We start from the raw sequence: 12,892 nt of genomic DNA, 5'->3' as shown, positions 1-12,892 counted from the left end.
AAGAATTCATCCGCCTTTAGGCTGTCAAATATTTCCCGCAGAAATATGACCTTATGTTTGGCAGGGTAGCACTTAGTAATTGCTGTCCACGATGCTTTTTGGTGACCTGCATTCTAATAAAATGAAAACATTCGCGAGTGTAGCCACTCCTTTTTTTTCTTATCATGTGCTATGCTTTTTGTTCATGTAAAAAAGTAAATATTTTGTCCGGAGACCAAGAATGGCAAAAACACATTCTAGCTTGCTCAATTTTCACATATTTAAAGCGTTGTTTAAAAAATAGTCACTCAGCACTCAGAGCCGATCTTGTATATGTGCAGGGAGCGGGTGTTGCCACACTCGCTGGGGTTGTGTACCAGCTGGCACACATCGCCGTAACGATTCGGAGTGGAAGAATGCCGCCTAGGATGGAAACAACGCTGGACTACTGCCCTTTAAACCAAAGTGACATCGTATCTGCAGTAAACGCCACTCTTGCCGTGACCAGAGAGTGAGTCAACTTACACATTACCCCAATCAATGCACGTGCTCAGTGCCCCGTTTCAAAAGTCGATTCACTAAAATGACCGCTTCAATGTCCCATCTCAACGAAACAGTCGACATCGGTGTTTTGTAGAAACACCCATGGCCTTTCCGAAAACCCTGGGTCACGCCGATGTTTGTCGGGAAGGTGATGTCGCGCGTCAATGTCTTGGTTGAAAATAACTTAAATTCGTTTCTTATAAGTGATGCTAATGTCCATAACATTGAAATATGACTGCATAATGTAGGATTATGACTATCATGGAGAATTATGTTGGGTTAGTGGTGGATAGCATATATTATGGGCTGTTTGTTGGATTAATGCCGACTGTGGTGTTCTAAAAGACTGTGGTTGATTACGAGGGAGAAAATATTGAATATTTTGTAAGATATGATGTATTGGAGTACACTAAAATTATTCACGGTATATTAAGAGCGAAATAGATACGAGAGGTAACTTTTATAACTATTTCCATGGGACGTGGTGCGGACTGGGTAAAAAGACACTTTTAGCAGCTTGACATTACATGATTCCCTAAGCATACAGCAGCGGGTCTCGCTAGACAACGTAAATAACCGCGACATAAACAGGACTAAATATATGGGAATCCTTTGAGGAATCCTGTCAACCTCCGCACTTGACCTCCTAGAACGTACCCCTTCAATCCACTGCGTGCGAGATTCGGCGCACTGCTGGCCGGCTTCTCGTCACGAATTACCCGACAGGACCAACACCCATCCCCGTATCTCGAGATACGATTACCTCAACGTTATCAGGCGACAAGCGTCACAGCTGACCAGAATATGAAGCCAGGTCACCCGGAAGCGCCTTTCAGTGAGCTCGGCAGCGCATCCATGGCTCCAGCTAACTCGCCTTTCACCTCCTTGATGAAGATATCTAACGGTTGTTTTTATGGACCATTTTTTAACCATCTCCCAAAATTATCGCCATTACACTAATTATTGTCATGTCTAACCACGCCTAATTTCAGTCTTAAAATAAGTGCATTACTACTACTACGTAGAATTTTCACCTGGCAGGTCCCGTTCGTCTTGACCGCGCCTTTTGGGGGTGATGCTTATTCCTTCGACTGACTCTTTCTTTGAACTTATTTAATCTCCTCTTGGAGCTTTGCTATGTATGTAACGATGTGGTCGTCATACTCGATAGATTCGATGCTCAGCTTCTTTCTTTGGCACTAATGTCTTGACAGAGGCGTTAACTTCGTTCTGATGGATCTGCAGAGCACTAAGTCTCGCCAACAAAGCACAGAGTTCTTTTTCATTGTCCATGCTGCTTTTCATGCAGCAGTCAATATTAGGAAAGAGTCCTAACTGAGACCAATGAGCTGCTCGCTTCGTTTTGTGTCGCTCCGTGTCGCTGCACTCTTGTATCAATGGGCGGTGATTTCAATGTTTGTTTGTTAGTAATCGCCGTCGAGTACAGTGTTGTCTTCATTTGGTCACAACGTACAACCCGGCTTTCGGCACCAGCTTATATTTATGTCACGTTCGTTACATTTAGACAACTTCGCTACAGAGTACAAACTACATTCTTTTCTTTCAGGTTACACACGACTGACGCCCCAGGCGTCGCTTGTTTACGCCTGCGGCGTCAGAAGAGTAAATGGAGTAGGCTCGTGTCAATTAGTTTTTAAACATAATAATTTGATGGTTTGAATTCGTAATTATTATATAATTCAAGTAAAAGACCACCGACCAAAAGAGTAAATTGAGTGCGGCAAGTGTCGATTAGTTTTTAAACCTATTCATAAGTGTATGCTTCGAATTCGTAATAATTCTATATTCAGTTAAAGTACCTCGCCTCATTTAAAAACGACGCAAAACGTTTTACGTGCTCTCCCAAAATACGGTTCGAAAACCTTCTTCTGAACTTTGGTACCTTGGATATTAGCTGCGGATGTGTACATTCATCTAAGTGCAAGCTAAAACGATTGGCTCACTGGAATGAGTCTGAAAGAATGCATCTTCGTGGAGTATACTGGTTGCTGAGTGAATAAAAACCGACGAAACATGGAAGTGCAGAAGCCAAACAAGAAATCTAATTTTCTCAATGCAGCATTGTATTTTGCTGTACACATTTCCGCAGCAAGAATGAAAACAAAGCGCCGGGAGCAAGCAAAGCAGAGTGAACATAAAAGGTTGGTTCATGAAGCACAGGTTCAAAACGAGCTAAAAATGCGCCTTAACTCGGCATTAACGTTGATGCTGCTGAGATGAAAGTTTGCTTAAAAAGTCCTTTTGCTCACACCGGTACGCTTTTTTTTTTGTACCATAATACATTTACGCCCTTCCGCGGTGGCGCAGTGGTTAGAGAATTCTACTGCTGTAAAGTTTGCGCGATCTAATCCTGGCGACAGTTGCCACTTTTCGATGGAAGAGTGTGATATGTGGGGTGTGTGATATCAGTATACGTTAAAGAACATTATGTGGTCAAACTTTCCGAGCCCTCCTTGGAGCCCTCTCATAGCCTGCTCCGCTTTTGGAGGTTAAACTCCATACACTAAACCAGGCCAAAAGTTGCCATTTTGAGCACATCTGCGGCCGTTATTTGGTCAAATCCTCAGCAGAGGGCTACCAAACCGAACCAAAAGTGCAGCGTGGAGCGCTGTCTGCGCATCAGGGACGCGTTGCACGTATGGGAAAGAAAACACAATAAAAAAGCAAGCGTAGCCCATTTTAAATGGAACTGAACGGTAGAACTCATCGTCGACCTGAACGCGGCTAAACCCTGTCTGCCAGGAAGGCCGAGCAAGTGCAGAATAGCTCGCGCGGCGGCGGAAAATTTGCACGCGCGGACTTTGTATCTACGAACACAGGGCTTTGTAGTTGGCGGATGCACGATTGTATAGGTAATAGCACGTCCTTCTTTCAAGGGTGAAGCAGCAGATCTCACGATTCCTTGTATTTTTTTCTCTGCATTTTGCGGCATTTTGGTAATACTGCGAAGTACTACTTGAAGACTGGCATTTTTTTTATGCATAAATTAATGTTGTAACTGCTAAAGTAGTTTCAATACATGAATGAATGTCCAGTGTTACAGGGAAACTACCCCAAACGCTGAGAAGCTTCCGCTGATTCAGTGACACATACTCTCATAAAGCTAGCCATAAGGCACCAAGAATGAGGGCGGGCATTCACACTTTTGATGTCTGCTGTCATGTTGTAGTAGCAAGTATATTCTATTGTTTTTGCGAATTTCTGACACAGGGTACTACTGTCTTCTTCGTTATCAGTTATTTTGTAGCTTCTAGTAAAACGGAATTCTAATCTCGCTTCACGGTAGAAATCTGAATTTTGAGTAAATATAAATAAATCCTTCACGATTTGCACTTACGTTTGTTATAAAAGTCGTGAATGTGCTTATTTTATCTTTTAATCGGCCCCAGTGTTCGCAATATGCATTTAGGTCGTCCATAGATGTAATTCTTATTTCTGTTTTTCCACATTCCAAAGAGTTAACTTTCTACTATTTTTAATTATAATGCTTGTAAAACGCTCAATTTCCACCTTCTCGCGTGCGTGAGTACGCAAGTACCTCCGCCTTTGCACGCCACGCAGGAACTGCTCTCTCAGGGTCATCATCATCATCACCAGCCTGACTATACCCACTGCAGGGCGAAGGCCTCTCCCATATTTCTCCACTTAACCCGGTTCTGTGGTTGAGGTGATGTACGAAGGCCGCGAATGACAGTCCAGATACATGACAATGATTTCCGTGGGTCGAGAGTTTCACAAAATATCCTCCGCTTCACTAGAGATGCAGTGAGGTCGACGTAGCCGAAGAATACTGCGCAAGAATAACATGACCTTCAAACACACTCGCGCCACAGCAGTGTAGTGATGTTCCGCCATCGAGGGATTCACGGATGGATCTACTGTTCACACTGGATGAACTTGACGCTGCTCTCGCTTGTTGTAAAAGGTCATCTTCGCCAGGGCCAGAAGGTGTGACGTACTCTGCGCTTGCCAATCTAGGCCAAGAGGCTCGACAGGCTCTCTCGCAGACATACAACAGGTCATGGAGCGACGGCAAAGATCCTAGTGAATGGAAGACAAGTCGTATCATTCCACTTCTAAAACCCGGAAAATCACCGCTCGATATTAAGTCATACCGCCCCATTGCGCCCTCCAGCTGCGTCGGCAAAGTAATGGAAAGGGTGCTATTAACAAGCATTGAGTGGTACTTAGAACGACACAAAAAATATCCAGATTTCATGTCTGGGTTTCGACGCGGCCGCTCCACTATAGATAATGTCGTAGACCTGGTTACGTCAGTCAATGTCCAAAAGAATCTGAAAAGATTGACTGCGGCATTGTTTTTAGACATTAACGCTGCCTACGACAATGTAACGCATGAAGCCATCCTAGATGCACTGGAAACTGCTGATATCGGAGGACGAACTTATAGCTGGATACGCAGTTATTTGTCAGACAGGTTACTGTTCATCCAGACAGAGGACGGACGAACATCCTCACATAGAACCTCTCGTGGAGTTCCGCAGGGTGGGGTACTGAGCCCCACTCTATTCACTCTTGTGCTCATCGGCCTAGACGACCTGCTTCCTCAGTCAGCTCAGATCTCCATATATGCGGATGATATTTGCATTTGGGACTCAAGCGTGACTCGACCCCAAGTTCATGCAAGACTACAAAAAGCGGCATCGATTGTGACGTCATATCTTCGTGTACAGGGTCTTACTATCTCAACAGAGAAGTGTTCTGTAGTGGCCTTCACACGAAAATCAATGTCACAATACGCAGTATACATAAATGGCAAAGCTATTCCTTATGAAAAGAGTCATCGCTTCCTTGGAGTCGTCATTGATAGGAACCTCTCGTGGAGTCCACATATCAGTGGTATAAAGCAAAGACTGACGGCGATTGCCCATGTTCTCTCCTTTCTAGGAGGCAAGTCCTGGGGCGCGTCAGTGCACACTATGCTGCAACTATACCGTTCACTTTTCCTGGGTTACATGCGGTACAGCTTTCCAATATTCAATAATATTAGGAAGACGAACATCGAGATCCTCCAAAGCGTGCAAACTCAAGCTCTCCGTATCTGCCTTGAACTGCCAAAATGCACCTCAACGGCAGCAACGGTTCTTCTCTCCCTAGAGCATCCCATAGCTACATATATTGCTGTTGAAACCATGAGGAACCATATACGACACGTCACCCGGGTTTCCCGTCACCACCTGGCAACTATCCCAACAATTAGACCACATACTGCATTTGCCAAAACCATAGCAGTTCATCGCACCTACCTTCCTTCACAGTTCACTCAAGCTTCAAGACCGAGTTTACCCATATGGAGCCTACATGAACCGAAAGTTTACCTATCTATTCTGGGAGTAAAAAAGAAAACCGGTGTACCATTGCCTGCCTTGACGCAAATGACGTTGGGTCACCTGTATTCTATGCACAATAATCGTGAACACGTCTACACCGATGGCTCAGCTGCTTCAACAAGCTCCGCGGGGTGCGTAGTGATACCGTCGAGGTCCATCGTGCTGAGGATCAAGACGACGTACCCCACCTCTTCAACTGGTGCGGAACTGGCTGCCTTACGTGCAGCTATTGAATACATCGGCCAGGAACTTCCAGATGTCTGGTCCATTTTTACGGACTGGAAAGCAGCGCTTCAAGGCGTTCAAGCTGCGCTACGTCGTGTATCACGTGAACAACTAACTGCAGAGATCCGCGTGCTATACTACGACGCTACATCAAAAGGCCATGATATAATTTTCCAGTGGCTACCTGGACATTGCGGTATTGAGGGAAACCACCAGGCAGATCAAGTTGCCCGTTCTGCACACAACGACGGAACTACAGTGAACATTCCTACATCTAGAGTTGACGCAGTTTGTCGACTTCGTTCCTTAGCGGCGGAGCTAACGCTTTCAGCCTAGAACAAAGAAGAATTTTCCAATCGACACCTCAGGGAACTAGACTCTGGGCTGCGCCTTCGTGTTCCCCCTAACAAATGGCGGCGCGAAACAACACTGATGTGCCGTATGTGGCTCGGTGTTGCATTCACCAAAAAATACGCTTATGTGATGAGAATCGCGGATAGCCCTAACCGTGAAAGATGCGGCTGCGAAGAGACCACACAGCATCTCCTTTGCGAGTGCCCTGCTTTTTCAAGCGAAAGATATGCGCTGCGTTCGGCTCTGGACCATCTTGACTGCCGTCCTTTCACAGAGGAGAAAATCCTCGGCCCACTTATGTGTTTTATGAGAGACACAAACTTGATTGAGAAACTGTGACTGTGCTCCTCGCCGCCTTACCTTTCCTATCATTCTCTTCTATCTTTCTCCTTTAAACTCCTCATTCCCCTTCCCAAGTGCAGAGTAGCAAACCGGAAGCTTTCCTGGTTAACCTCTCTGCCTTCTCTCTCTCTCTCTCTCTCTCTCTCTCTCTCCGGTTCTGTGCTAGCTGCATCCACTGGACCAATGTGAACTTCTTAACCTCATCCGCCCGCCTAACTTTCTGCCGCCCCCTGCTACGCTTTCTTTCCCTTCGAATCCAATTTGTTATCCTAAGCGACCATCGGTTATCCTCTCTTCGCACTACATGTCCTGCCAATGCCCATTTCTTCTTATTTTCCACTAGAATGTCGGTAACTTCAGATATTTCTCTTACCCACTCTGCACGCTTTCTATCTCTTAATGTTAGCCCTACCATTTTTCGTTCCATAGACCTCTGGGTTGTCCTCAACTTAAGTAGAACCCTCTTGGTTAGCTTCCACGGTTCAGCCCCATACGTGAGTACAGGTAAGAGGCAACTGTTGTTTGAGCGATACCGGTAACCTGCTAGTCATAATCTGCGATTGCTTGCCAAATGCTCTCCATCCCAATCTTATTCTTCTTGTTATTTCCTTTTCATGGTCCGGATCTGCGGTTACTACCTGTCCTAAGTAGACATATTCGCCTACTACTTCCAGTACTTCGCTACCTAATGGAAACTGCTGTTACTTCATGAGGCTGTTGAACATTACCTTAGTCTTCTGCATACTGATTTTCAAGCCTACCTTTCTACTTTTTCTGTCTAGGTCATCAATCATTATTTGCAGTTCATCCGCCGAGTTGCTTAGCAAGGCAATGTCATCCTCAGGGTAGGGCAGCGTAAATGTATTTCTCAGACACGCTATTGTAATCATAATTTGGTTGAAAAATTAGAACTGGGTTAATATATATGACGTGAAAATTGATCCAACTGCACTTTCAAAACACAAGACAGGTGCTTTAAGGACGGGCCAAGAATTCTAGGTGGTTCGAGCTAAATAAAGATTTAACTACTGTATTAGGGATGCGGACAGGAGGGACACCCTCAGGCAAATGCTCTCAAGGATTTATAAATGAGACTTCATACGTGATAATAAGTTTCGAATTTTTAAATGCACAGTATTTACGCGAGATGGTCAAAACGATGCTGCGCAAAAACGTCGCTTTTATCTATTTTGGAATGAGTAGTGTGTCGTGTTAGGATGAACTCATTGTTGCTTTAGGGCAGGGGCTGAACGACTTCCTGGTGGGTGCTCTTGTCCAAGCTCGCATGCGCTTTCAGTGCAATCGCTTGTTTTGTTGATGTGAGATTGAATTTGTTTGGCCACGTGCATGAAATGTCCATGCTTGTGCCTTTCTACGCGTGTGACTACAGAATTTGCTGTCAGCTGAGCTAGTCAGCAGGTTCGCACGTTTTCTTTGAAGCTTGCCTCTGGCACAAAAATAATACAGTGCTTTTGTTTCTGGAATTTTTCAGACCTACCACACCTGAAAGGTACCGCCGCTAATGCACCATTTTAAGCCAACTTTGATACCGTAGATGTCTTACACACGAATATTATGAGATCGCGTGAGATTATGAGAATGTCCAAATAAATTTATTCCGGTGGTTTTCACACAATATTTCTTCCTAGGCTGCCGGTGCATTGAGACATGCCCACTTGATGTTCCCCTGTTCCCTGTTCTGTTCGGCTTCGCCTTCAACACATATACATTTCTAAGTGAGCGCTCTTCTTCTGATTTATGGTTGAAAGCTGCATGCTAAAACTTCATAGGATTGTTCTATACGCAATGTAGAAACGGTGCATGTCGAGTATATAATTTAGTGATGGCGAAAACAATGCGCGTTTTTTCGTTCTTTTTTTTCAAGCTCGGAAGGGCCTCCCATCATATTTCGAATTTCGCATATGTGGGCGAGTTTCTTCGCAATTATAGGATGCGTTCTGATTGGAGTATTCGTCAGCGCATTGACAGGTGAGTATAACTTTTGCTTTCCATTTAGCGCGGGTGCCTGGCTTGAACCTCTCGAAGTTGTCCCGATTCAGGTCCGCTGCGGAGATACTGAGCTGAGTACTCCGGCATGAATTTGCCCTTGAGCACAATAATCTATATAGAAATAGAACCTATTATAGTGACTATCTAGGAAAAATATTCACGAATGGCTCGCAGTGGCTTGTAAACTTGCTCTCCTCACCGCTTGATGCGTCTTTCAGATACGAGAACTCGCACTATCAATCTAAACATCTGAAATCTTGTTACGCGCAGAACATTTATGTAATATTGTAGGCCATCCAATTTACCGCCCAACTCTTAGGATAAAACGTCCTCAATTATGAATTACAGCAGTGGGCGCGGCAGTATTCATGCTGATTCTCCATAATGAAAAATTTATGCGGCCTAAGTCGCGGATTAGCGTACGTACAGGTTTAACGGCCGACGGCCAGTGGGTTTTTCCTAGATCATTCACGTTCCGCAGACATCTGTGACACATGTCTCGCCTCTGCACACGCTAGGTATATCAGGCGTTGGAGCTCATTTCTTTCGCTGAAAATCCCTACGTGCTATAGGGTACTCAACTCCTTTCATGACCAGGAAACCTGCGAAAGGCTTTCTATTTGTTCTCAATTCAGTATATCAGTTTTATATTCAGGTTGTTAAGATACTAAGGTATTTGCACGTGAGAATGGTCCTTCGCCTATCCCTAATACAGAGGGCGAGTTATTGGGGCCTTGTGAATGCCCCGCAGCAGGGCTCGGAAACAGGCAATATGGCGTGGTAATATTTGACACACGCTGTACATGTGCAACATAAATGGATGACTCAAATAACTGTTCGTAGCGCACACAAAGCATTTTGTGTACTTGTCTTCTACCCACATATATTTAGTGCGTTGCCAATAATAGTTTCAAGCTCGAAAGCACACTTTGGTTGAGTTCATAAAGCGTTCAATTTCGAAATATATAAAACAAGTAGAGCGGCGGCTGCGCCAAGGCTGTGGTTCGATCCGGTGGCGGCGCTAACAGTTCAGCTTCGCTGGCCACTGCTAAGAACACGAGGTCCCTCCCACAGCCGGTAACACCTCAATGCAGCCTCTCTTCTCAGTTCCCGGCAGATGGATGAGAAATCCTTTCTGCCCATCTTCACTGCTCTGAAAAAAAATGATAGGCAACAAACGTCCTTAACCAAAACACGACGATAAGGTGAGGTTTACTTACTGTAGGAGAGTGTAAGCTGAGAGATGAATGTCCGAAGTCGCAGAGTTGCTCCGTTTATACAATACTTACCACCGCCGAATTCTGGCAATAGGTACCGAACTTCGTCTATATTAAATTTTGAGTGCAACGTTTCATTAGTTGCCAAGCAGCTATGACTTCCATGCAATGAATGGGACACCGTCGCGTAAGGGCCCCATCCTTCAGAAAATCTGACGTCGGCGTTGTGACCAAAACAAACGCACAAGGCTATGGACGATGGTAGTAGACAGTTGACATGACCATGCTTTGGCTAGACGTCGAGTTGTGCTACTCCAAGAGCCCATAGAGATTGCCGAGGTGAAGGTCGCTTTTGAGATGTGTGGCTTAGATCAGAAGCAAACCCTCCAGAACGCATGGATCCGTAATTATAAACGTTGCTCCTCTGGAATACCACACGCCATCGGTTTCCTAGGGCAGATAAAAGGAAGGAGGGTGGTTTAGCTCCAGTTACATCATTGGGAACGCGTCGTTCAAGCAGGCATGGAGGCTGTTCCGCAGCTTGGAACCATCGGTGGACAAGGTTGACCTTCTAGCGTATATGCAGAGTCAGTAACGAGGCTTCAGCTCAATGGTACAATATGTCAACATTGAAGTAAACGATGACGCCATAATTGGTGTAGTATGTCGTTCAGTTCAGTTCAGGTCAGTCATTCAGTCGTGTCCGACTCTTCGTGACCCTATGGACCATGTCACGCCATGCTTTTCGGTCTCTCACTATCTTCCTAACATCACATAACGTCATCTGCAGCGCCTCTAGGATGCCATCTAACCATCGCGTTCACTGCCTACCCCTTCTCCGGCGACCCTCAACCTTTCCCAACATCAAATCTTTCTCCAGCGACTCCTCTCTTCTCATCAGATCACCAAAGTAGCTGAGCTTTAACTTTAGAATTTGACCTTCCAATGAGCAGTCAGGGTTTATGGTCGACAATATCGACTGATTTGACCTTCTCGCAGTAGAAGGAACTCTCAAGAGTCTCCGCCAGCACCACAATTCAAATGCATCAATTCTTCGGCGGTCAGCCTTCTTCACAGTCCAACTCTCGCATCCATACATCACAACTGGAAAGACCATAGCACGAGTTATACGGATCTTGGTAGGCAGACTAATGTCTCTGCTCTTTACTAGGCGGTCAAGGCTAACCATGGCTCTCTTTCTCAGAAGCAGGCGTCTCCTATTTCATGGCTGCAGTCTCCTAACGGGGTAATCTTGGAGTTCAAGAAAAGAAAATCTGTCACAGCTTCCAATTCTTGTCCCTTGAGGCTCCAGGACTTGATAGGGCAAGACGCCATGATCTTTGTTCTTTTAATGTTCAGTTTAAGCCCAAACTTCTCACTCTCTTCTTGTACGCGCATGAAAAGTCTCTTGAGTTCCACTTCACTTTCTGCCATTAAAGTGGTATCATCCGCATATCTAAGGTTGTTGATACGTTTTCCAGCAATCTTTACCCCAGCTGAAGACTCGTCCAGAACGGCCTTCCTCATGGTGCACTCTGCATATAGGTTAATTAGGCAGGGCGACAGTATGCAGCCTTGCTTCACTCCTTTCTTAATCGGAACCCAATCATTAAGACAATGCCCAGTTCTGACTGTGGCCTCTTGCCCTTCATACACGTTCCTGAGGAGACAGACGAGGTGAATTGGAACTCCCATCTCTTAGAAAACTTGCCACAATCTGCTGTGATCTACGCAGTCAAACGCTTTTGCATAATCAATAAAGCAGAAGTAGATGGGTTTCTGGAACTCTCTTGCTTTTTCCATGATCCAGCGAAGGTTGGCAATTTGGTCTCTTGTTCCTCTGCCCTTGCGAAACCCAGCTTGCACGTCCGGACGCTCCCGATCCATATACTGCTGCAGCCTACCTTGGAGGATTTTCAACATCACCTTGCTAGCATGCGAAATAAGCGCGATCGTGCGGTAGTTCGAACAATCTTTGGCACTGCCTTTCTTTGGAATGGGGATGTAAACTGACCTCCTCCAATCCTGTGGCCACTGCAGTGTTGTCCAAATCTTCTGACATAATGTATGCAGACTGTTAACAGCGTCATAGTTGAGGTTTTGAAGCAACTCAGATGGAATGCCATCAATTCCGCTAGCTTTGTTCTTAGCAAGGCTGGCTAAGGCCCATTCAACTTCGCTCTTCAGGATGCCCGGCTCGAGATCAGTAATCACAACCGTCTTATTTTGGGTTTGCACATCCGGGTCATTCTTGTACAGTTCTGCGTATTTCTGCTGCCACCTCTTCTTTATCTCTGAGGCTTCAGTAAGGTCCTTGCCTCGGTTGTCCTTTATCATGCACAGCTTAGCACAGAAGCTTCTTTTGATATCTTTGATTGTTTTATACAGAGCTCTTGTGTCTCTTAATTAGCGGTTGTCCTCAACTGCTTGGCACTGTTCGTTCAGGAAGGCATTCTTATCTCTCCTTGCTATTTTCTGAAAATCTGCATTGAGAACCTTGTATATTTCTCTTTCCCTATACCTTTTGCCATCCTCCTTTCCTCAGCTGTTTGCAATGCCTCTTCAGATAACCAGTTTTCTTTCTTGCATTTATTTTGCTTTGGAACTACCTTAGTAGCAACTTCTTGTTTCATATCACAAACATCAGCCTACATCTCTTCAGGCTCTCTGTCTTCTAGATCTAATCCTGGAAATCGATTCCTCACTTCCACAGCATAGTCTGATGAAATTTGATCCAGATCATACCTGAAAGGCCTTCTAGGTTTCTGCATTTTCCTCAATCGAAGCTTAATTTGGCTACAAGAAGCTGATGATCGGTGCCACAATCGGCCGCAGGCCTTGTTTTTACTG

General features: G+C 45.1%; 1 protein-coding gene across 1 annotated transcript in view; it reads left to right on the top strand.

Moving 5' to 3' along the window:
- Positions 1–12,892, top strand: part of LOC146209871 (sodium-coupled monocarboxylate transporter 1-like) — a 216,187-nt gene that overhangs the window by 167,086 nt on the left and 36,209 nt on the right. The window contains exons 12-13 of the mRNA XM_084581392.1: positions 321–490; positions 8,701–8,804. Coding sequence (XP_084437518.1) covers positions 321–490; positions 8,701–8,804 — 274 coding nt within the window. The remainder of the gene's footprint in view (positions 1–320; positions 491–8,700; positions 8,805–12,892) is intronic.

Source organism: Amblyomma maculatum, chromosome 1 (assembly GCF_055883805.1).
Source record: "Amblyomma maculatum isolate TAMU_Amacu chromosome 1, ASM5588380v1, whole genome shotgun sequence".
Classification (NCBI taxonomy): Eukaryota; Metazoa; Arthropoda; class Arachnida; order Ixodida; family Ixodidae; genus Amblyomma; species Amblyomma maculatum.
The sequence above is the reverse complement of the archived record's forward strand: the minus strand, read 5'-3'. Positions and strand labels throughout refer to the sequence as shown.